Raw genomic sequence first — 24,640 nt, forward strand, 5'->3', positions numbered from 1 at the left:
GGCTTTTTAGTGAGCTTAAAGGTGTTCGGCATAACAGAGGTGCTTGAAGGGAAACGCTTCTTTATAATACTAACTTAAGTTTCTAAGGGAAAAATGCGTCATTTTAGTTTGTTACAAAGTGTATGTTTTACCCAATAACGTAGAGATTTGTTGTCACTTGATGCTTGATATATTAATTGCAAAATTAAATTCTGAACGTTATCATTTGAGAAGTTACACGGCAAAGACTTTCTACCAAGCCAATAATAGGCCAATAGTTTAACACAAAAGATTCAATGTGAGATTTGTTTTTCGAGACTACATGGAGACTTTCTATTCGAATAGCCATGTATGGCATGGTGTACGGTGTCATTTAGAACTAAAAGAACACAAAAGCAACACTTCAGATTGGTAGTCCTCTACCAGATCGCTCATTTTCGTCATAAAAAATTAAGTTCGGGTAAACATTTTTCGTTAATAGATTATTCCTCCGAGGGAGGCTCGGTCACCTGGTACTTTTTTTTATGCAAGTTAAATAAAAGTTGTTTTATTTTTTTAAGTTAAGGCTTAGGCAACATTTGAAAATGTGGTACTAATGATTAGTAAATATGTAGGGCGTATACTATTTAGAAATAATAAAGGACCACAGAGTTTAATTTGTTGGAATTTAAAAAAAAATGTTTTACTTATGTATAAATAGCATATAGGGAGATGCTACGCCTTATCCTAGCTACTGTTATTTTTTTTTTTTTTATTTGTACAACAAGAACAACTTTTTATTCTGGTGACAGACGGTGTGAATCAATCAGAAGAGGAAAATGAAATAACAACAGAGGATGACACGATGCAAGAAGCTGCAGTCGAGAATTTCTCCTTGAAGGAAGTGACAGCCGAAGCCAATAACGACAACCCTGTTACAGACGTTAAAGCTAACGAACCTGTTATTGTGAGTTGTCGTTACTTGAAAACAAGCATTTTCAAACGGAGCAAATTACTGAGCACAGAAAACACGTAGGAAAGGGGTTGGGGCTATAGAGGGAGAATATCAATAACAGGGGGGAAGGGGGGGGGGGGTGAGAAGAAAGAGAGAGAAAAAGACAGGCTTATGTGGAGAGAGAGAGAAAGAAGGAAATAAATGTATGACTTATCAGTGGCATGGAATTAAAAGGAAACGATTGAACCAGAGAGATACAAGCAGAATACAATACTCAGTATGTGGTGATCTCTAACTGATTTAGTGTATGCTCGGCTTGATTATCTTTTGCTACAGGAACCAGAGCAATGGAAAATACCGCCGAGATTGTCGTTCTTGACGCTCGACTTGCAAGAACTTCTTCTGGGCCATCCAGCAGATCTGAGCAGGCTGATGGAGCCATTGAGAGTCATACGTCTCAAGGTCATAGCTCCAGGAGAAGGTCAGATATTAGTAAATATTACAATCAAGTGAAATATTTCTTAGTGAAAAACAAAACAAACAATTCAAAGGCATGGCGTGGTTAGCATAACATTTTGCAGAAGTGAATAAACATAATAATAATGCACTTTCAAATAATCTTTGAAATGGCGCGAAATTTCAAATCTAATAAGCCGCTTTTAAAATAAAATGCTTTTGCTTCCTGATTGCGTCATGGAAGGTGGTTTGAAATACTGCAAACACAAAGTACTAATAACTAGATCTGGTTAAAGTATTTCGTATTTCGACTATACAGTACTCTCAAGAAGTCTCATATGTAGGCTACCACTTTTTCTTATGTTTTTTTCCTCAGTAATGCGCGAAATAGTCAGACAAAACGTTAGTGTAAAGTCCTCACGAATGGTCCGACCCTAGCTCTGCGGACACTTGAAATCGTCCCCGTGAAGCACTATCATTCATTCTCAAACTCACTATCAGTCACTGACTTAGAGCCTAACTTCTGGCCAGGACTAAGGTTGTCAGGTCTTAGTTTCACTAACTTCTGGCCAGGACTAAGGTTGTCAGGTCTTACTTTCACTAACCTATATCCAAGACTAAGGTTGTCAGGTCTTACTTTCACTAACCTATATCCAAGACTAAGGTTGTCAGGTCTTAGTTTCACTAACTTCTGACCATGACTAAGGTTGTCAGGTCTTACTTTCACTAACCTATAAACAGGACTAAGGTTGTCAGGTCTTACTTTCACTAACTTCTGACCAGGACTAAGTTTGTCAGGTCTTACTTTCAGATTGTATGAAAGAGAGGCTCATTTTGTGGGAAAACGTCTTCTCTTCCCTGCGGCTGTCTTGTGCTATGCAAGGCTACGTGTTGGACATTGTAGATGACCTGTGGTCAAGCTCTAACTTGGACAAAGCCTACGCTCATTTGTACTCACAGACGTTTTCCGACGATACGGACGACGCTGTCCATTTGCTGGATGGATTAGACGTGGACACTGCTGACATCCTTCTAGTAAGTGCTTGTTTCACATTCTGTCAATGTATGCTTGGAGAAACTTAAGCGATGAGAAAAAACATTGTAAGAGTCATGACGTTGTTAGCCTCAACCCAAGCAATACATTCTAGGTTTATTAGAAAAGAACTTGCTATGAAAAGAAATTATGAAAAGAAATTAATATGAAAAGAACTTATTATGAAAAGAAATTAATATGAAAAGAAATATGAAAAGAACTTATTATGAAAAGAACTTATTATAAAAAGAACTTAGATATAAAGCTTACACAATGTAAACCATACACAAATAAGGTTCCTAGTTTAGGCAGTGCCGTATTTAGACTTTAAAAGGCGCTAAGTTATTTGAAACACGCGGATCCTTTTGGGGACCTATATAGGTCCAAATATTCTATGTCAATGCTAAATATTTCTTGAGGGCCCTAAACTATTGCTTGTGTTGCCTAAAGGTAAAATAGAATAAGGTTGTCAGGTCTTTCCGATTGTATGAGAGAGAGGCTGATTGTGTTGGAAACTGTCCGTCTTCTCTCCCCTGCTGCTGTCTTGGACATTGTAGATGGCGTGTGGTCAAGTTCTAACTTGCCTATGACAAGCTCGAGTAAACAAGGGACGCTACCCATGAAATGATTTTTTTTTAGTTCATTCTACCCTCTTTCTAATCGTATTTAAAAAAAAAAAAAACTTCATCGACACCTTTTTTTTTTCTTAAAGATCAGGTCTTATGGTTGACATTTGGTTATTATTTTTCTTAAAGATCAGGTCTTATGGTTGACATTTGGTTATTATTTTTCTTAAAGATCAGGTCTTATGGTTGACATTTGGTTATTATTTTTCTTAAAGATCAGGTCTTATGGTTGACATTTGGTTATTATTTTTCTTAAAGATCAGGTCTTATGGTTGACATTTGGTTATTATTTTTCTTAAAGATCAGGTCTTATGGTTGACATTTGGTTATTATTTTTCTTAAAGATCAGGTCTTATGGTTGACATTTGGTTATTATGTTTCTTAAAGATCAGGTCTTATGGTTGACATTTGGTTATTATTTAGTGAGGGTCAATCTCTTTTATTTTGAATGGAACTTTGTTTACATTGGCAGCTGGTTTTGGCAGAAACCTTCAAACCCCGTCTCCCTCTGTCACTGTCTCACGAGGACTACACTCTGACACTCGTGTCCCTGCCAGACTCCTCCACGACGGCACTGTTCCACGACCTCTACGCTAACAACGAGAACCGGATCCCGCCAGCTTATGAGCTCAAGCACCACGTGTTGGTCAGACAAGACGAGGTCAAGGTCGGCAGACTGACGGAACTGATGATGGAGATCTTTAGGCGCGAGCAGAAAGACCTGCATCTATTTCTTACTGGTATGTGCATGCTACCACAGTGATAGCGCTACACGGTGAGCTGGTTTGTACACTAGGCATCGTGCTTGCTCTTTGGTGGACTTTATTTGTCTCTATTTCCATCTATCTCAGCGATGTCAAAGAGCTGCAGATCTTTCAGCAAGTCTGACTCTTAAGTGTTAAGTTACAACGTTTTGGAGGCTTTCAGAATTGGAAGGAAATAATTTACCTCACTTTTACTCCTTATTAACTAATTGTATATGTAAAAATACCCCCCTCTCGCCCCCCCCCCTTCCCACACTCAGAACTCAAGATGCAGAGTGGCTAAAAAGTAATACGAATAAAAACAAACAAATGCTCAAGCAATTTGTTCTACACCACTGACAAATAGCTGAAATCCATTGCTTTGGCCTTATTGATACGAAATTGTTCTCCCAGTTGCATGTCTTACACCCCATTCAAGGCTCAAAAATTGGATCATTATTTACTTTTCAAATAAAAAAAAATTAAATTGTTAGCCTACAGTGTGGCTTCTTTCGTGTGTTCTTTTAATTGTACAAATCGTCCCCAAGACTAAAGAAACTTAACTCATGTCAATCTTACACCCTCTGTTAAAATGTTCAAATGTCAAACAATAAGTTATGTTTTTTTTTAAAGGATGGACTTTGATAGTTCTAATGTTAAAATGATGTATTGCTCTATATGATTGTATCTGGATAACTTTTGATGTTTGCATCCTCCCTAGACTATTGCCAGCAAATCAAAACTGTCCTGCAAGACTCGCCAGATCTACTTCAACGTTGTGTCCTACTTATGAGGTCAAGTGATGCAGCTGTGCCCTCTGGTGGGGATGACGTTTACGTTGGTGCCTTGTACAGCAGCGGGGATCATGACCAGATGGCTAGTATGGTAATGGCGGTCAAGAATGAATGTCCTCAAACGAATCAAATTAAGGTAAGATATGTCGGGGTCTATCAGGAGTACAAATGTCTCGATATTGTTAGGGTTACTGAAGTAAGAAAAAACACAAACATCCACCTACAGCTCTTTTGGGTTGGGGAAAAAAAGCGCCCCTGTACACACACAGACACACATCCCTCAACCAAGTAACTTTTTTCTGAAAGGTATTACTATTGTAACAACATTTGGATGGTACGATGTGTTGTTATGCCGGGGATTTTACTTGAATTCAATAGTTAACAAAAAATGACGATCTAGAATCACAGTTAACGATTCTTTGATAAAACAAAACTCTGGAACTTTATTAAATACAACGTAAGTACAGTTTATGTACAAATTACAAATCAATGAGCATGAAATATATTACAAAGGCTTTTCAAACAGAGCTCTTAGAAACGTGACCATCTACAAGGACATTATTTTATCGACTGGCGTTACTTTCTTACACCCGCCAATTCTCTGGCGCTAACTCTTTTTAAAAAATGTCTTTGTTTAATTTCAAAACAACCAATAGATTTCAAACATACTAGTCACGTCCCTTGGGTAAATCCTGACGTGCTATCAAGTGTCTAAATTTGAGGGGTAAATCCCGAGGCTCATGTCGAGGGCTTATATTTTCTTTTAAAAGTGAAATGTACAAACAATTCTATAATGTAATCTGTGACATATTACCCCCCCCCCTCCATTTAGCATTTGTATGGTAATAGAAATGCTCATATGTATTAAAAATATTTAAATATACACAAAATACCATACATGAAATTATAGAAAAATGGTTGAGGTAACATATGACAAAATAAAGTCAACTTGGAGATAAAAAAAATATGTAAATGCAGTGAATAAAATTATTGATGACTTTGAACACCTGTTTCACTATTCAAGTGGTTATGAAAATGAGACAATGCTTGTTATGAACAATATCAAAAGTTATACAAAGCATAATACTTGGATAAATTAAATCTTGAATTGAATAGGTTATGAAGCTTCATGATGATATTAAAATATGACATAACTCATTTGGTTAGTGCTAATGTGAAAATGTGTACATGGAAAAATATATTGCATATGAAAAATTGACATAGAAAAAATAATTGTGATAGTACATGACAATCTTCTGAGAAAATAATACTCAATGTAATATAAATCTCAACATGTGTGAAGCAATGAAAATTTCCAATTATGTCATGTATCTGTACCATTATAATAGGATATATGCAATAATATTATACCTGAAATAAAATACCTGAAATAAAATGCTCATGATTTAAAATTTAAGATGTCTGATGCATGTCATATGCAAAGATGCTGAAACATAATAAACAAAGTATCTTGAATGAGTGACCTTCCTCAGTGGGTTGCTTGGTGCTAAAATAAATGTAACATCTGATATAGAATACCTGTGGAAAAAATGAGTAGACAAATTAATTGATTAAGTACAACTGAATACTGTTCTTCCTTGACGAGTATGAATGATAATGGATCAAGTGGCACTAAATATGCTATAGTACATATGTAGAGTAGAAATGTAAAGTTCGGAACCCTTCTGAATTGCCGACATGGATGTGCATGTGCGTTTTCTAAACTTGAAGAAAAGGTCTTTCAGTTTATGAATCTGTTGTCTCCATGTCATAATGATCTCACAAATAATGTCTGACTGAACCGCGTTTGAGTTTGGTGAAAATAAGAACTGTCCGAAACCAAAACTCAATTTTCTGGTTGATGAACTTTGACGCTGTAGAACAATGGTAGAACAATGGTAGCAGAACGTTATAATGTTCAATAGAGCAATGACTGAACATGTCTGAGTTCAATCGATCCATAAAGCAATGTTGAAGGAGTTCATTTGTTCCTTTCTGAAGAAAAGTTGCCTTTTGAGTGGACGGAGGATGAAACTTGGTGTTGTCAATGTTGATGCTTTCTGAGTTTCTTTCAAAGTGCAGTACTGGAAATGTTTCAGAAACACTGGTAAAGAAATCTACATGGTCTGGAAACACTTTAGTGTCCTTCACTTGCTGTAGTGCTATGTCATCCAGAGTGATGACCTTGGGAATGTCAAATTGATTTGATGCCGGTAATGAAACATCTATCTCAGGAATGGGTGTTGATGATGTTTCTTCTTCTTCCTCAGGAATAGTTGCTAAGCTTGTAAAATTATTAACTTCTGCTTTGATGTCTTCATCATCTGTTTCATGGTAATGTTCAAACATATGAACATGAAATACTCTGGTAACCTTGTTGACATTGATTTCATAAAGCAGGTTGGAAATCTTTCTGGTGATGGTAAATGGACCTTGCCATTTGTAAAACAGTTTGTTACTGAAATCTGGTAACAGTAAATTGACTTGATCTTCTGACAAACAATTCTATAATGTAATCTGTGACACTATAATAGCAATGTACTGTTACTCCCAACGTACACATTTGACATCCCAATTATGAAAATCAGCCACGTCCATTGCTGATGAGCACAGAACGATCGTAACTCTTTCAAAACATAGTTCTTCAGAAAATAAATGACATACATTTTGAAAGCAGAAGCGGGCTATGGAATGCTGAAGTCCAGTGAGGCCCTTTAATATTTCTTGTTTTTCTAAATGTCTTGTTTAAAAATACATCGCGAGCCCCATTGCAGACCCGAGTTGCACATTTTGAACATCCTAAACACGTGTCTTTGGAAAGCCATCAATAATAATAAAAAAAAGCAGCGCAGCAAGTATTTTGTATTTTGTTCAATAAATGAACATGTTCCTACCCACTAGATTCTGATCGGATAACAACGTGACTCGTCTCCGTGTTTGTATTGTTTGTTAATTTGTATTTGTATTCAAAGCGAAAAAAATGTGTTCTTTTTTTTTTTAGAATACCGGTAAAAAAAAAAAGAAATAAATTTCTACTTGTCAGCGTCGTCACAGTTAATTACAAAGGGTGGCAAAACGTATTAATTGTTCAAGCTATTTATCTTATCTTATATATTACAGACGTTACTTCAAAAAAAGAAGATAATTAAGTCCTAAGCATTTCATGTGTCAATCTAGTCGGTCAATCAACGACTTAAATTCTGCAAAGTCGTTGGCTTTCCTGGCTGATTCAGGAACTATTTTCTTCTCAGTACACGTTTATTCCCATCAAGACCGAAGCTCCACAAACCATCGAAGACGTAGCTAACTCTTCAAGTCTGCTGAAGATGAGCCAAAAGGTCAAGGAAAGGTTAGAGGCCATAGTTCGCAAAGTTATCGAGGTCAAGAGCTCTGACGCGAAAGTTATTGCAACAGGTTAGAAATGCATACATTAAAGAATTCTGAATTTGTTGAAAAAATAGATTTTCTAACTTGGTGTTTTCACACGGCTTTGACTTATAATGTTGAGCTTACTTCAGGTGTTCCACGTAATCTGATCGAAGAACTAGTAACTCAGGCCAAGCACTACCAGCGACTGACTGGCGTAATGCCTTTGTTTGAGAGCCCCACCCTCTCCAGCCTCCAAGACTATCTGAGTCATGTGTCAGAGATGCCCATTGTGATGTACGCCGACCCTGGATGGGGGCTCAGCACCCTTGGGTCCCAGTTAGTGAAACTGTGTGTGAACTCGTTGCCCACTACTGTGATTATCTACAGGTAATCGGAACAACTTATATCATTGATATATATATATATATGTATGTATGTATGTATGTAGATAGAGTTACGCGCTCTTGGCAAGATGGCTGCTCCCTGTTTACTGTAATCAGAGATGAGTTAAATTTTTCGTTTTGTTGTATTAAATCAAACCAAATTCATTAAAAAAGCTATTTAACTAATAAACTAATATCTTTAAATTATATATTTAACTTAATTCAGCATTTTTTCTACTAATTAATTCAAATTAACAATTCTTAGCTTAGGACTTTTTTGTCTCACTAATCCTTAATAATCCTTATAATTTATTAGATCTAGATCTAGTCTATATTTATTATTATATCCTTAGATTTTAGATCTAGTCTGTCTAGTGTTAGACTTAGACTTTAATTAAAGCTTTAGATCTACTAATCATCTACTAATACTACTAATAATAACTAATAGTAATATTCTATGTAGTTAGTTATACACGTAAATATATTGATCTAGAATTAGATCTAGAATCTAGATCTAGTCTAGGTCCACATTTTGAATTTAATAAACCATTTGATTTGATTTAATTGTCATTGTAAACTAGCTTTCACTTTAGATTTAGACTTAACTTAGGCATTGTAAACCTTAAACTAGATTTAGACTAGACTAAACTAAAATCAAGAGCAGTCATCATGAAATTGCTCTGGCTATTTATCCTAATAATCACCAAATGCACACTAGCTGAACACAGAACTAGATCTACCTTTGTCAACACTAAACTTAAAAAGGAAACAACAGTCATAATCAATCATCACACTTTAGAACAATGCAACTTCAAAAATAACCTAACATACACATCTATAACATTAAAGAAGATTACCCATCACAAATGGAAGTTCTCAATCAGACACAGCAGAAATAAATACCTATCACTGTTAATATTAATGGCAGGAGATGTAGAGTCAAATCCAGGGCCTAGATCTAAAGATAGATGCAACATCTGCAAAAAAATATGCACCCTGAAACAGAAAGCCATTCAATGTGACACCTGCGATGAATGGTACCATGCATCATGTCTCCATATGAATACACCTGTGTATTATGCCTTAGGCAACAAAGACGCATCATGGCACTGTGTACCGTGTGGGTTACCTCAGTTTACATCAGGACTGTTTGATTCCTTTGATGCGGACACTTCTAACCCATACAACATCCTAAACACCATCCCGAACCAAACTCACCAACCACTAGCCAGATCCACTCCTGTTAAACCTAAATCTACTAAAATTAATACAACAGCCTCACTAAACAAACCTACTAAAGAAGTAATACCAAAATACCTTAAAACCTTAGTTATAAATTTTCAAAGCATTAGGAACAAAACAGCAGACTTAGAAATTTTATTAGAATGTGAGAAACCAGACATAATTGCAGGAACAGAAACTTGGCTGCATCCTGAAATTTATAATGCAGAAATTTTCAATAGTAATTATGAAATTTTTAGAAAAGATAGGGCTGATAATCATGGAGGAGTTCTTTTAGCAATAAAAAACACTCTTATAGCAGAAGAAATTACCTTACCTAACTCAAAAAATGTAGAATCAACATTTTGTAAAATTAATACCACCTCAACATCCCTAATAATAGGCAGCATTTACAGACCACCAAATTCTAGTTTAGAATACATGCAGGAACTATGTAATCAGATTACTACACTTAAAGAGACAAATAAAAATGCAGTTTTTTGGATTATGGGTGATTTCAACCTACCTGATATAAATTGGAAAACACTAACCATAGATAAACACCAAAACCTTAAGGATATAAATGAGCTTTTCATAGAAACTTTACACAACCTAAGTTTAGATCAAATCATTAAAAAGCCAACTAGATTAAACAACACATTAGATCTCTTCTTAACCAACAGACCTGGATTAGTAGTTGATTATGAAATTATCCCTGGTCTATCAGACCATGAGATCATAAAAATACACAGTCAGATAAAAGCAGTAGCCAATACAAAACCCAAAAGAAAAATCTTACTCTGGAATAAATGTAACCTAACACAACTACACCAAGCTGCACTAAACTTTCAACAAACATTCTTATTAGAAAAAGACATTAACCAACCAGTCGATGACCTCTGGAATTTCATTAAAAACCATCTTAAAAGCATAATAGAAAATCATATACCAACTAAATACACATCAAACAAAATAAATAAATGCTGGTTTAATAATAGACTAAAGAAGCTTTGTAAACAGAAGGAAAACCTCTATAGAAAATTTAAAGAAACTAATGCAGAAAGAGTTTACAAAAAGTATATAAAAATTAAACACTTAACCCAAAAAGTAAGCAGACAGCTGCAGAGTGAATACATAAACAATGTAATATCTAAAGATAACAACAAAAACCTATGGTCATACATTAAGTCTAAGAAAATGGAAACAACAGGCGTAGCGCCATTAAAAGATGAACATAACATAATACATAATGATAATGAAACTAAAGCAAACATTCTAAACAAATACTTTGCATCAGCATTCTCAGCCCCAGGAGACAAAGACATATTACTGAATTTGAACCAAGTAGACAACATAGAAGATATAGTAGTACAAGAAAATGGAATTCAAAAACTATTAGCCAACACCAAACCAAATAAAGCTTCTGGACCTGATGGTATTCCAGCTAGATTACTCAAAGAACTAAGTAATGAGCTAGCCCCAGTGTTCAAAATACTCTTTCAGGCTTCACTTAACCAGGGCAGAGTACCAAAGGACTGGAAAGAAGCTAATGTCACCCCCCTATTTAAAAAAGGAGAAAAATCTGACCCAGGGAACTACAGACCAGTATCACTTACCAGCATCACATGTAAAATCCTAGAACACATAATATGTAGCAACATCATAAACCACTTAGACAAACATAATGTCCTCACACCATACCAACATGGCTTTAGGAAATATAGATCATGTGAAACACAACTAATAGGACTAATTGATGATTTTTCAAAAGGTTTAGATAATAGTGAACAAATAGATGCTATCTTACTAGATTTTTCTAAGGCTTTTGACAAAGTTCACCACCATAGTTTGCTTAAAAAATTAAAATATTTCGGCATTAATGGTCCACTGCATCAGTGGATTAAAGACTTTCTGATAGGGAGAGAACAAACTGTAATAATAAATGGCTCTAAATCAACACCGATAACAGTAAACTCAGGTGTACCTCAAGGTACAGTCTTGGGTCCACTACTATTTTTAATTTACATAAATGATTTACCAAATTGCATTAGTTCAGGAACAAAAGTCAGATTATTTGCAGACGATTGCATAATATATAGAACAATAAAAACAACACAAGACACAGATATTTTACAAAGAGAATTAGATGAATTACAGAAATGGGAATCAAATTGGAGCATGTCTTTCCACCCAGAAAAATGTCAGTTGTTAAGAGTAACAAAAAAACTAAAACAAATTAATTCCACTTATCTTATTCATGGCAAACCAGTATCACAGACTAAAAACGCAAAATACCTAGGTGTTATAATAAATGAAAAACTATCATGGAATCCACATATTGATGAAACTACAAAAAAATCAAACAAAGCATTAGGATTTATTAAAAGAAATTTCTATAAATCAAATAAGAACATAAAACTAAAATGTTACTTAACCTTGGTTAGGCCAATAATAGAATATGCATCCTCCGTTTGGGACCCCTCAACTCAAGAAAACATTAAGAAACTGGAACAGACACAAAATAGAGCAGTGAGATTCATAACAAACGAATATTCACATTTGACTAGAGTAACACCTTTAGTAAAATCACTAAATTTAGAAAGCCTTCAGGACAGAAGGCTCAAAAGTAAAGTAGCAATCATACATAAAACACTGAACCATAATCTTCAAATACAAAAACAAAATTTAATAAAATACTCTGAAAGACACAAAGATAAAGGCACATTCCTCGTCCCATATGCTAGGACAAATTTGTACAAATACTCCTTCTTCCCTAGTGCTATTAGAGCATGGAATGGGTTGCCTGAGCTAGCCAGGAAAACCAGTGACTTGGCAGAATTTAAGTCATTGGTTAATATGCATGACTAAATGCATGACGCGTAGGACGTAATCATCTTCTTTTTTGAAGTAACGTCTGTATTATATAAGATAAGATAAGGTATGTATGTATGTATGTATGTATGTATATATATATATATATATATATATATATATATATATATATATTAAAAAGATAACTTGGAAAAAATCCGATTGCAGTGTTTCTGTTGAAAAATGGTAGGATTGGTAAGAGAGGCCGTGATCATAATAATGGGTCGAGGATAATAAAGAAATTTACGAAACCAAAAATAGAACCGGGTAAATGATATAAATCACTAATTGACTTATTCAAACTGCCTATTTTATACTATGGAGCTAGGAGTTTACATTCAAAAGTCATTCTGCTATTATCATATATATATATATATATATATATATATATATATATATATATATATATATATATATATCCTTCGTGGTCGAGGATGAACAATTTTTCATTTTCGAATTCGAAGATGGTAATAAGAGTCCAATCCTCGCTTTGAAAGCCAGCCGTACATGGGTAAGTTGAGTCTAATACAGATAGACTCAGCATTTTTTTAGCGTCCCAAGAAAGGGCAATAGACGCTATTAGTTTTTTTGTGGTCCGTCACGTTTAAATCTCATAAACTAGAAAAGATATAGAAAATCCAAAATCGTGATATTTTAGACCATTTGAAGTTTTAATGCAACGGCTTTTTTCGTTTCTGAAAGTGAAAAATGTAATTTTTAAAATCGACTATGTAAGCTGTTGTTGTTTTTTTTCATAAAACTACACCACTTTTAAAATTATACACTATTTAGTAAGGGAGAAGACTATTTACTATATTTTTAACACGTATATGCAAACGGCTTTAGATTTTTGTCAAAAATATTTTTTTTACAATTGTATTGCTAAGTTAAGTAAGTTCTGTCATACGAATTACGACATTTAAAAAAAAAAATACTTTTATTTTTTAAGAGAAAAAAATCTATTTAGTATGCATATAAGTGGAAAATTATTTAAAACAACAATTAATTAGTAGTTTTTGACATTATCGCTTGAACTGCAATAATGCACTATACACAAACACAATGAAGGAAAGGAATGGGAGAATGTTTTTTTTTTAACAAAATGTTTTTTTTCCTTGAGGCTTTGAATAAGAGATTGACCCTTTACAGAACGATTAGATCAATTAGATAATCATTATATAACATTAGTTAGGCCAGGTTCACATCGAACTTCTCCTTCACTTTCACCTATCCATTGGTCTGCTGGAACTTTCGGGCACCACACACGATCTTTCAACATTCTTTCTTTATTCTTTCCTGTCATTTGCATTTGATGGAATTTCATTCTGATATTCTTTCTGAAAACATTGAAAAATTATTTTTTTTACCTGCCTGGATAGACCACTTCGGGGGCCGATTTTGAGTTTATGTTTCCACACAAACTGTCTTTGTAACGTTTTTTTTTCTTAGCTCTGCATTCTTTCATGCTGGCCGCTATCTGCTATCATCATAATAGCGACATGAAAGAAATATTTTGAAGAAATAGCTCACAGCTTCCACGTAAAATGCTGGCCTATATATATATATAGTATTATATAGGCACCCCATGGTGTGAGAAAATTTCAATAGTTATTTAATTCTAAAACCTACAATTTTTTTTAATTGCGTTCACATAGCACATCTTTCATGTTTATAGATTTATTGGAATAAGCCCTGACAGTAACTCCCTTCTGGCCACTTTGCTATCCATCAAACAGCAGTTAGACGTCATGCTTGGGCTTAACCCCCTCAGAGGACAGGAGGAAACAAAGGAGGTAACATCATTACCGTTGCACGTCTAGACAAAACAAAATAATTAGAATATTAGTTGCACTTTTAACATTGCTTCCCCTTTCTTCCGAGTTATCCCGATGTGTATAAAATAGACTATTTAATTGAACATGTTTATTTTTTTGATATAGCCCCTGATAGAAAGTTTACTGAAGGACATTGTCTTTAGAAGCTCCAAACAACTTCCGATGTTGATAATATTGGAAGGGTTGTCATTGTTGTCTGGTCAGATGAAGGAGCTGGATATAATGGTTTTGTCAGAAATGCTTCCGGTCACCACAAAACTACTTATTCTGACTTCCGATGTGGACGCTGCTAGAGGGTTGCGAGCAAAGGTGATTCTGTAGTTATATGTAGGTCTGTCTTTGCGCGTATGCGATTGCAGTTCAACAAGTACAACCCTATTTTATCAATGTTTTAATTGAGGTTATATTTTTATCAAGCTTATATCAACTCACTCTGTCTTTTTTGGTAAAACGTTTGTACACGCTATTTCTCGCACACCCATTCTCGGATCATGTTGAAACTTTACGCAATTATTTATTGGCATAGACATGGTATGAATGGCAAAAAAATTAACTAATTAGTCAAGTAATTACTGGTAATTTATTATTTTGTTTGATACCAACAAGAGAGATTAATCCTTAAGTATTCACAGATATGGCTAAATATATAGGGTTTGGTCCTCTTAGATAATTGTACTCATTATTTCTTCCATGCCATTGTGGGATCAAGTTGAAACTTAAAACAATCATTTATTGTTACTAACGAAACATAAATCAATTTAAAAAATGAACCAATTAGTCAATATTTAATTATTGGTAATTTATTTTTTATATCGAATAATGGAAATAACAATATATATTGAGAGATACAGAAGTAAGTGCTTCCCCTAAGATAAGCTTTATATATGTATATATATATATATATATATATATATATATATATATGTTTTGTCTAATTTGCTTGTTAATCATGTGTTCCAGATGAAAGATGCGTTTTACGTCAAAGCTGTTGATTGGGAACACGAAGTCGTAATGGAATTGTTCAACAGTCAAATGGCCAGGAGTAGAAGAAGTTTAACCGATTCTCAGAAGGCTCTGGTCATCTCTTCTATTCAGAGCTGCCCACTTCCTATGTATGCCATCATGATGTCTAGACTAGCTGTGACCTGGCGAGGGCTGACAGAAGTGAGCAATGAAACTCTCCCAACAACGCTTGAAGGCATCCTCGACCAGGTGTTTGAGACACTCGAAAAGATCGTTCCATCCGACTGCTTCACGGCCATGATGGCTTATCTGACTGGCTCCTTAGGGGGGATAGCGCCCTGGGAAATGCTGGACTTGCTCTCCGTCAACGACTCCGTTCTGTTGTCCGTGTACTCGGATGTCAACGATCCACCCATTCACAGATCTCCGACCATCTTATGGAGTTTTGCTTCCAACTATCTGATCCCGTTTCTAAGCATCTTCCAATCACGAGACTTCCTTCTTTACACTTGGAGCAGCAACTGCTTGAGGAAAAGTGCCACTAACAGATACATCAGTAGCCCTGTCACGAGCACAATTTTGCACAGGGAGCTGAGCGACCACTTCCAAGGCCGTTGGTCAAACAAAAAGAAACCGTTTCCAGACCCTGAAGAGGAAATCGAGCTCCTCCAGGACCGCTTCATTATTTCTCAGCCTGACCAGTATGGACATCACTTTAATGTTCGAAAGTTTATGTGCCTCCCATTTCACCTGGTAAGGAGCAAAACCAAGAATGCTGTCGCTCTAGAAAAGTGCATATTTCACCTGCCCTGGGTGCAATGCAAGCTGGAGGCCGTGTCCGTCCTGCAGGTGGTCTGCGATCTGGAACTAGCCAAGTCTATGGAGACATCCTCGACGAAGGTTATCCAGCAGATGCAGCAGGCGATAGTGTTGAACTCTAGCATTCTTCATGTTGACTGTAGGGAAATCTATAAATATCTCAAGCCTCTTCTGACTAACAAGACCAGCAGCTCCGAAGAAGAGAGCTCCAATGCTTTGAACGTTAAAAATAACGGACTAGTCAAGTTTTATGCCTGTCTGACTAATCCGTCGAGATCGCTTCTGCATCTTCTGGATGAGATCTTACCACCATCTTACAATAACACGTTTCTTTCCCCACCAGTGATTGACGCCATTGTCCCCGTGGCAGGAGATGTTCATGTGGCGGCAGTGCTCAGGTCGGAAGGGGAAATCAAAATCTTCAACACTGTTACTAACGTTTGTGTTCGAACATTAACTGGAGCCGACTCCCCTCAGTCTCTTGTGATGTTGGACTTTCCCAAAGCTGTTGTTCTGTGTAATAGGGAGCTCTACGTGATGGATTTGGACGAAGGCAAAATTGTTTCCAAACTAAGGGGTGTTCTGAACTTAATGAAGCCTTTTTTCGGGTTGCAGAATAAGAACAGAGTCGTGGTTCTGTCTCGGGATAGAATGGTGGTGAACATTTTGAATATTGAGACCGACAGTATTGTGGCATCTTTTAAGGTATTTCTAAACGACTTTGTTTGTGACTCTGTATGCTATTACTATTAGAGCTATTTCTTTGTTCTCTATGTTTCTATCTCTAAAGGTCTACACTTAGCTGAAGTCTGAATCCTATGTAAATCGTTTGATGTCTGGATTTAGAATATTGAATGTATAATTTATGTATTCGCAAAACATATGATGCCGCAAAAAATGTTATTTATTGTTTACCCAAATTAAGCTTTAAGTAATTTCTTCTATATAAGTATAGCATATGAAACAATACGCATAATAGCGTTAAACACTAAAGTTCCTGCTAAAATATATTTAATCAAGGACTCGGAAATGTAATTACTTGTTTAGATCAGTACTATTAGAGCATGAAACGGAATCAGCCAGGAAAACCAATGACTTAACAGAGTTTAGGCCTAAGTCTCTAATTAACGTGCATCTTCTTCTCAGTCGTACTATCCAGTGCTTTTAAATCCCTGGAAGACGGAATATACATCCATAGCAGATCCGATGGAAGGCTCTTTAACCTGGCACGTCTTAAAGCCAAAACGAAAAGGCGTCGTATCTTGATAAGGGAGCTGCTGTTTGCCGATGACGCGGCACTCGTATCTCACTCACAAGGAGGTCTACAGAAGCTAGTGAACGCCTTAGCAGCTGCTTGTCAAGAATTTAGCCTTACTATAAGTCTCTCCAAGACCGAAATCCTGGCACAAGACGTCGCAGAAATACCTATAATACAAATTGGGAACCACACCCTTTCAGTGGTGCAGGAATTTACCTACTTGGGTTCAACAATTGTCAGTAACCTAGACTTAGACATCGAGCTGACAAAAAGGATAGGAAAAGCTACCACAGCATTGGCAAAACTCTCCAAGCGCGTCTGGGAAAATGGTAAATTGACCACAGCGACCAAAATCCTAGTCTGCAACGCCTGTGTTGTGAGCACTCTCCTTTATGGCAGTGAAAGCTGGTCAACATACATGTACCAAGAGCACAGATTGAATAGTTTCCACTTGCGCTGCCTGAGACGCATAATGGGCATCTCTTGGAGGGACCATGTCTCCAATCAGGAAGTTTTGAGATTGGCCAATATGAACAGCATGTATGCTCTCCTGACACAAAGAAGATTACGCTGGCTCGGACATGTCACCCGCATGCCAGATGGTAGAATCCCGAAAGATATCTTATATGCTGAGCTTGTGGAAGGAGTCAGACCCAAGGGCCGCCCAAGACTAACATATAGAGATGTCTGCAAGCGAGACATGAGAGCCTCAGGCATCAGTGAAAGTATGTGGGAAAACATAGCCAAAGACCGGAGTGCATGGAGACAGACTGTGCGTGCTGGGACAACCCTTGCTGAGAACAAAAGAATTGAAGCGGCTTTAATCAAGAGGGAAAAAAAGAAAGCTGCCCTGTCTGCTAGCCCTAAATCAGAGGCATACACATGTACAAATTGTGGCAAAGTCTGCCGTTCTAGAATTGGCTTGATTAGCCACACCAGATTCTGCCCCGTCTCAAGATTAAGCCAAAACCAGTGACTCACTTGGGCGCATCCATTGCCTTTCGAGACAAAAGGAGCCATATATTAGAGCATGAAACGGAATCAGCCAGGAAAACCAATGACTTAACAGAGTTTAGGCCTAAGTCTCTAATTAACGTGCGTAATAATCTGCTGTTTTCACAGAACGTCTTTAATTTATAAGATAAGATTCAGATTTGTAAATAAACAGTGAACAATAATTCCAAGGTAGGCTCCCAGAGTGTAGCATGTTCTTTATTCAATATCCTTAACATAATATAGACCGAGATGCCAATAGTGCCGTAATTAGACTTCAGAAGGCCCTAAGGTATTTGAGATATGGGGCTCTTTTGGGGCCCTTTTTAAGTCCAGATATTATGTTATTGCTATATACTTATTTTGGGCCAAGTTCTAAATATTTCTTGTGAGCCTATAGGTAGGCTTAAATCCGGCACTGGATACAAATTAGACCTAACAGTGGATATAGTTTTTAGAAGCAAACAGTTTCTTATTTCTGCCAATTTTCTAGAAAGAAAACGCTATTGCTGTAGGCTAACTTTAGTCAAATGGAAATTCTATTGGTTAATTATTCAATTTTAGACCAATGATAAATAAGTCCACCCCTTCCATGTAACTGCTTTTCATTTTGAGTATTTAATGGACATTTTACATTCTTTCATTTCTTTATTATAGTCAAACGTCGAACTTTCAATTCATAAAAAAGAACTTGTTAAGGGTTCACTCGCCTTTAGTGGGTACCAAACATTATTTTGAAACGGTTGGTTACTGGGTTAGCCACAAAGTGTCTCTCACTAACGTAACTCGCTGTATGAACCCATGTGTTACTTATTACAGAACATTATGAAAGTTCTTTGGTTTCTTAAACAAACTACAGACCTACAGACTTGTGTGTGTAACTCAGTTTCCGTTGTCAGGCAGGTGAGGCCCGGTTTCTGGACAGTCTAATCCTGAGTGCTGACGGCAGCACTCTTGTGTGTGGGGACGAAACACAGAAACCTTTCCCGCTTCTGGTCTGGAGCCTGGAGCACTGTAAGCTTCTCCATGACATCCGAGTACCACAGCACGAGTTCCTGACCCATCTGGCGGACATATCACCTGACGGTCACTACCTGATATGTGTTTGTAGAGTGAGTATAACCCTTAGATACCATCCAATCAGAACTTCTTGACTTTCTTTACTATTGAATTTTTGGGATGAGATGGATACACTTGCGTCAGAACTTCTTGACTTTCTTTACTATTGAACTTTTGGGATGAGATGGATACACTTGTATGTATTGTGCTTTTGCGATGTTCTGTGCATTGTTTTATTGAATTAAATGTCTATTGCTCTGCAATCCTAAAGACTGCTATTAATTAAAATAGACTTGATAGCATCAAAGAGGAAACATTTTCAACCTTACGGGCCACAACTTATGGGCGGGCCGGAAAAATGTTTATTGGTGTTAAGGCTATATCCAACAGTAGAAGTTAGTGTCATTCCCAAACTATTACACAGAAGGAGACAAAGGAAATGCATTTTATCTTTTGTATGGGTGAGAGTGTGTATGTAAAAAGCTGTTGGGGGCTAAAAAAAAAACAAGTATAAATTTTTAAATACTTTAAAAAACAGAAAGCTTATCTTGAGTAAAATCTCATAAATTATTTTGACTCATTCATGCAAATGATTTTACTAGATCTAGCCCATAGACTATATATACAGTGGCGTCACTAGGGTGGGTGTCATCCGGTGCGGTCAGCTCAGGGTGACCCCCCCCCCTGCAGGCCCCACCTTTTTAATTTTTTTTTCGTTTGTTTGTTGAGCCGTAATACATATATAGTTTATAATTACCTACTTTTTTTTTTATTGTTGAACACTTATAAAATGAGTGTCTATTAAATTGTCTAATTGTTTAATAGAATTTATCTAGTTAACTGGGTTAGCGTACTCATGTGAAACACTGCACTCATCCTAAATCTTCGGAATCGAAGACATTGCATTTTTTTTACTTGGGTGTCAGACCCATAACGGGTGTCACCCGGTGCGTATCGCACCTCCGCACCCCCTAGTGACGCCACTTTATATATATAGTCTATGATCTAGCCTTTTTTAAAATTTATTTAAATTCTTTATTGATTTATGTGTTGTCATTGACAATCGATAATTGTGCAAAGTTTCGACTTGGTCCAAGAATGGGGAGTAGAAATAACGTGTTCAAGATTCCACCCAGACAGATTTCGACTTGGTCCAAGAATGGGGAGTAGAAATAACGTGTTCAAGATTCCACCCAGACAGATTTCGACTTGGTCCAAGAATGGGGAGTAGAAATAACGTGTTCAAGATTCCACCCAGACAGATTTCGACTTGGTCCAAGAATGGGGAGTAGAAATAACGTGTTCAAGATTCCACCCAGACAGATTTCGACTTGGTCCAAGAATGGGGAGTAGAAATAACGTGTTCAAGATTCCACCCAGACAGATTTCGACTTGGCAGATATTTGAAGTATTCGTATATTAATGTGTTTAAGTAAACTGCAGATTATACAATAGGGTTTGTTGCTGAACATAAAAATTATATATGTGTCAGACGCGAATAGCCCAATTTTCAGTAAAAGAAATTACAAAAGTCATTTCTCTATAGAAAAAGTTACGAAGGCTATATAAAATACAACCACAGACCTATATATACTACAATAAATATAGGTTTTTGATTGCTAGTTACGATTTATTTAGGTAGGTGCTGTTTTATTATTACATACCAAGTATTAGAGTTTAGAAAAACCCAGGTTTGTTTCTTGTGCAACGCTATTTGCTAACACCTCATATCATCTCTCCATTAGTATATTTAGATCTATAATCTAATTCTAGTCTAGATCTATATATAAAAATCGAATAGATCTAGTAATAGTATAGATTCTATCTTGAGACTAGATTGCCGAGTCTAGCCTATGCTATGCCTATAGTCAGTTTTTATTAGAAAAAAGTTTAGATATTAATAAAGACTAAAGTTGTTTAATTATTAGATTATTAGATATACACATAAGACATAGATCTAATAATACTGTTATACGTTACTATACTCTATACTTAATCTACTAAACTAGAGATCTATCTATAGATCTATCTATAATCTAGTCAATCTAGATCTATACAATATTCATTATAATACTTCTACTTATAATGACTTATTTAATAAGTTAGTACTTAGAATTAGATCTATTATAGTTTATTAATAGATTTACTTTTCAATGCCTAGACCTAATAATAAAATTGCGAATGATGTCTAATTTATTTTTTTTGCGGGGTTATTGCTACTTAATACATTGATACTGGATCGATTTAAATAGGGCCTAAGCATACAAGCAGGATTTCGAGCATTGGATAAATTTATTTTTTAAGTACAAAGTTTTATGGAAGAGGCAATATATTACTTGTTTGAAGTTTGTAACTTCTTTAATTTAGGCTAAAAATATCGATGCCTACATTTTTACACTCATTTCTAAACAATTAGAAGAGATGGACTGACTCATACTGTAGCTTGTGTACATCTGCAAAAACACAAACTCAGACTTTCAAAACTATTAAAAGAAAAACTTAGTGATTATTTTTACTGTATAATTCTATTATTATTCCTTTTTAGAATTAGGATATAAACAAAATTTACCATATGACTTTATCTAACAGAAAAAAAACAACTTATTTCTATTTATGCGGTTATTTATAGTTACCTAGTAATATAAAATATATTGAACTAACACGTACATTCATCATAATGCAGCCATGCGATTTTTCGTTTATAAACATAGCATTATTTAGGACCAATATTTTACAAAGGCTGCTTGGAGAAATCAGGTATACCCATTAGGAGAAAAACGACCCCTTTACTTAAGAAAAATTTAAGAAACTAGAACAGACACAAAATAAACAGTGACATTCATAACAAAATAATATTCGAAATTGATTAGAGTAACACCTTTTTAAGTAATCATTTAAAGTTTAAAATCACTACAATTTTTTCAACAATTATTTTGTGTATGAAATTGTGTATCGGAAAATGCCGGGTACATGAAATAAGCTAGTCCTAAAAAAACAACACAGATCTTGGGTAAAATACTCATCAAATAAAGTACTGTAAATGTGTAGTTTCACGCGCTAGTTTCAGGTCTTTTCTTTAATTAGCCTCTATCGGGTTATATCCCAACGACCCGTATTTTTGTGCAGAATTTTTTTCTCTATCAGGTACACTTAAAATTATAGCATAATAATGTCAGTTTAATTTAAAGAGAGAACTGAAAAATACAAAGATAATTCGGGAAAAAAGCGACTTCCGGCCCAATACTTTTTAATCAAAGAAACGAAACGGACTAGTCCAACAAACCCTATTAGGAGCAGCGCTGCACTGAAAAACATGCCAATAAGCTTTTTTTTTTTGGGGGGGGGGGGGGGGAACGTTGCGAGCAATGGTTGTGAATGTAATCTATACAGCATGCACATGAACAATGTCTCTTTTCAACTCCCACAGGAAGTGAACAGTTCAGAGTCTGGTTTTGTGGCTCTCTGTGACCTTAACACTGGACAGCTCTACAAAAAATTTAAGACAGAAGCTTCCTGTACTGCATTAGCCATAGCTTCTAAAAGTCTGGCTGCAGTGGTGGCACTAGACACTGGTCAACTGTCTGTCTGGGACATAGTGTCAGGTGACCATAAGTGAGTTAAAATGGCATTTGCCGAGTATTTGTTGAAAGTGATATATGGATGAATGAGTATCATACACCAATTCTATGACATCAAATTGCCAGCTAAATTTTCTTTTAATAGCTTAGTGTTTAGTATGCAGTACAGAAACAACATTTTCAGTGTTTGCTTTGTGTTTATAGCAATGTGATACTTAGTAAGGATAGAGTAAAAAAAAGAAGGTATCTGTCATGTTAGCAACGAGCATTAATGATGTAGATTGTTGATTAACTACATCAATGGCACTACTAAATTAAAAATCAACTGAAGAAAAAAAAGAGATGTCTAATCCACGTCCTGCTGGCCACATCAAACCATTGACGCGATGCGGCCCTTCGAAATCTCCGCTCACAGTGCTAGATAAAGTCGCAGAGGCTTGGTTTCCAGCTTTTTTTCGAAGTAGTGCAGCCAGAGGCTCGTGTGCCAGACATCTCTATGTCAAGTTTATTGTCATGAATATATCTTCAAGCCCTTATTCCTGGATGGTACGTTCAGTTTGGTCAAACGAATACAACAGCATGTATATTCTGATGCTCTCTTCAGACTTGCACATTTCATGACAGTGTTAACATGGATTGGTAAGGGGGGAAACGTCTATTTTATAGTGATGTAAAGTGTTTTATTTTAGAAAGTCATGTACGAAAGTTTTCTTTAGTTAAACATACATTTTCTATCGTGTGATTTAATGTATCTTTTCTTTTTCAATACTGTTTACAAAGCTTATATCAACTCACTCTGTCTGTGTGTTAAAAAGTTTGAATAACGTTATTTCTCCCACACCCAATTTCGGATCAATCTAAAATTTTACAATGTAATTTTTTTTATTTGACAAAATAAGAATCAATGTAAAAAAATTAATAATAATAATATTACCAATTAGTTAATTAACTGTTGGTAATCAATTATTGCATTTGGTATCGAACAAGGGGAAGAAATTGTACTTGACTGATGTGATAGTATAATTTGAATTAGCCCCCTTTATATTTTGTAGGTGGCCGCTTTAAAGGTTGAAGCTAACAATGGAAAACTATAAAACCTTCTATTTTCATTAGCGATTTGCTGACACGGTGGTTAGTGTGTTGGCTTGAGCCCTCGAGTTCGAATTCAGGTCTTTCAACTTTTTTTTAATAAATGCATTTAAAAAGCGATCAGGGTAGCATTTACCACTTCTTTCTCTCCCCACCCCCTTCTGGTCCAGACAAGTGATAGGATAATAGCGTATAGCACTAAACAAAAACAATTGGTTAAAATATTTCTAATTATTGTTAGTCTAGATCTAACCGTACTCGGATCCAAGCATTACTATAAATGGACAGGATATAAACGCAGTGGACAAATTCACATATCTTGGCAGCACACTCTCCAGAAATGGAAAAATCGATAGTGAAATCGACCTGCGTATCGCCAAGGCCAGTGCATCCTATGGCAGACTGTCTACAAATGTCTGGAACAGACGTGGTATCACCACAAACACCAAGCTAGGGGTCTATAGAGCCGTCATCCTCCCTACATTGCTCTATGCCTCAGAAACATGGACAGTGTACAGTAAACCTGCAAAGAGACTAAACCGCTTCCACATGACATGTCTGAGAAAAATACTAAATGGCAAATGGCAAGACAAAATACCAGATACAGAAGTCCTTCGAAGAGCGTGTCTGCAAAGCA

General features: G+C 35.9%; 1 protein-coding gene across 1 annotated transcript in view; it reads left to right on the plus strand.

Moving 5' to 3' along the window:
* Nucleotides 1–24,640, plus strand: part of LOC106069236 (uncharacterized) — a 49,508-nt gene that overhangs the window by 21,438 nt on the left and 3,430 nt on the right. Inside the window, exons 4-15 of the mRNA XM_056036588.1 lie at nt 771–925; nt 1,250–1,394; nt 2,181–2,404; nt 3,501–3,768; nt 4,493–4,701; nt 7,817–7,979; nt 8,084–8,321; nt 14,085–14,202; nt 14,350–14,553; nt 15,205–16,731; nt 19,177–19,389; nt 22,764–22,948. Of these exons, the coding sequence (XP_055892563.1) occupies nt 771–925; nt 1,250–1,394; nt 2,181–2,404; nt 3,501–3,768; nt 4,493–4,701; nt 7,817–7,979; nt 8,084–8,321; nt 14,085–14,202; nt 14,350–14,553; nt 15,205–16,731; nt 19,177–19,389; nt 22,764–22,948 (3,649 nt within the window). The remainder of the gene's footprint in view (nt 1–770; nt 926–1,249; nt 1,395–2,180; nt 2,405–3,500; nt 3,769–4,492; nt 4,702–7,816; nt 7,980–8,083; nt 8,322–14,084; nt 14,203–14,349; nt 14,554–15,204; nt 16,732–19,176; nt 19,390–22,763; nt 22,949–24,640) is intronic.

Source organism: Biomphalaria glabrata, chromosome 7 (genome assembly GCF_947242115.1).
Source record: "Biomphalaria glabrata chromosome 7, xgBioGlab47.1, whole genome shotgun sequence".
Taxonomy (NCBI): Eukaryota; Metazoa; Mollusca; class Gastropoda; family Planorbidae; genus Biomphalaria; species Biomphalaria glabrata.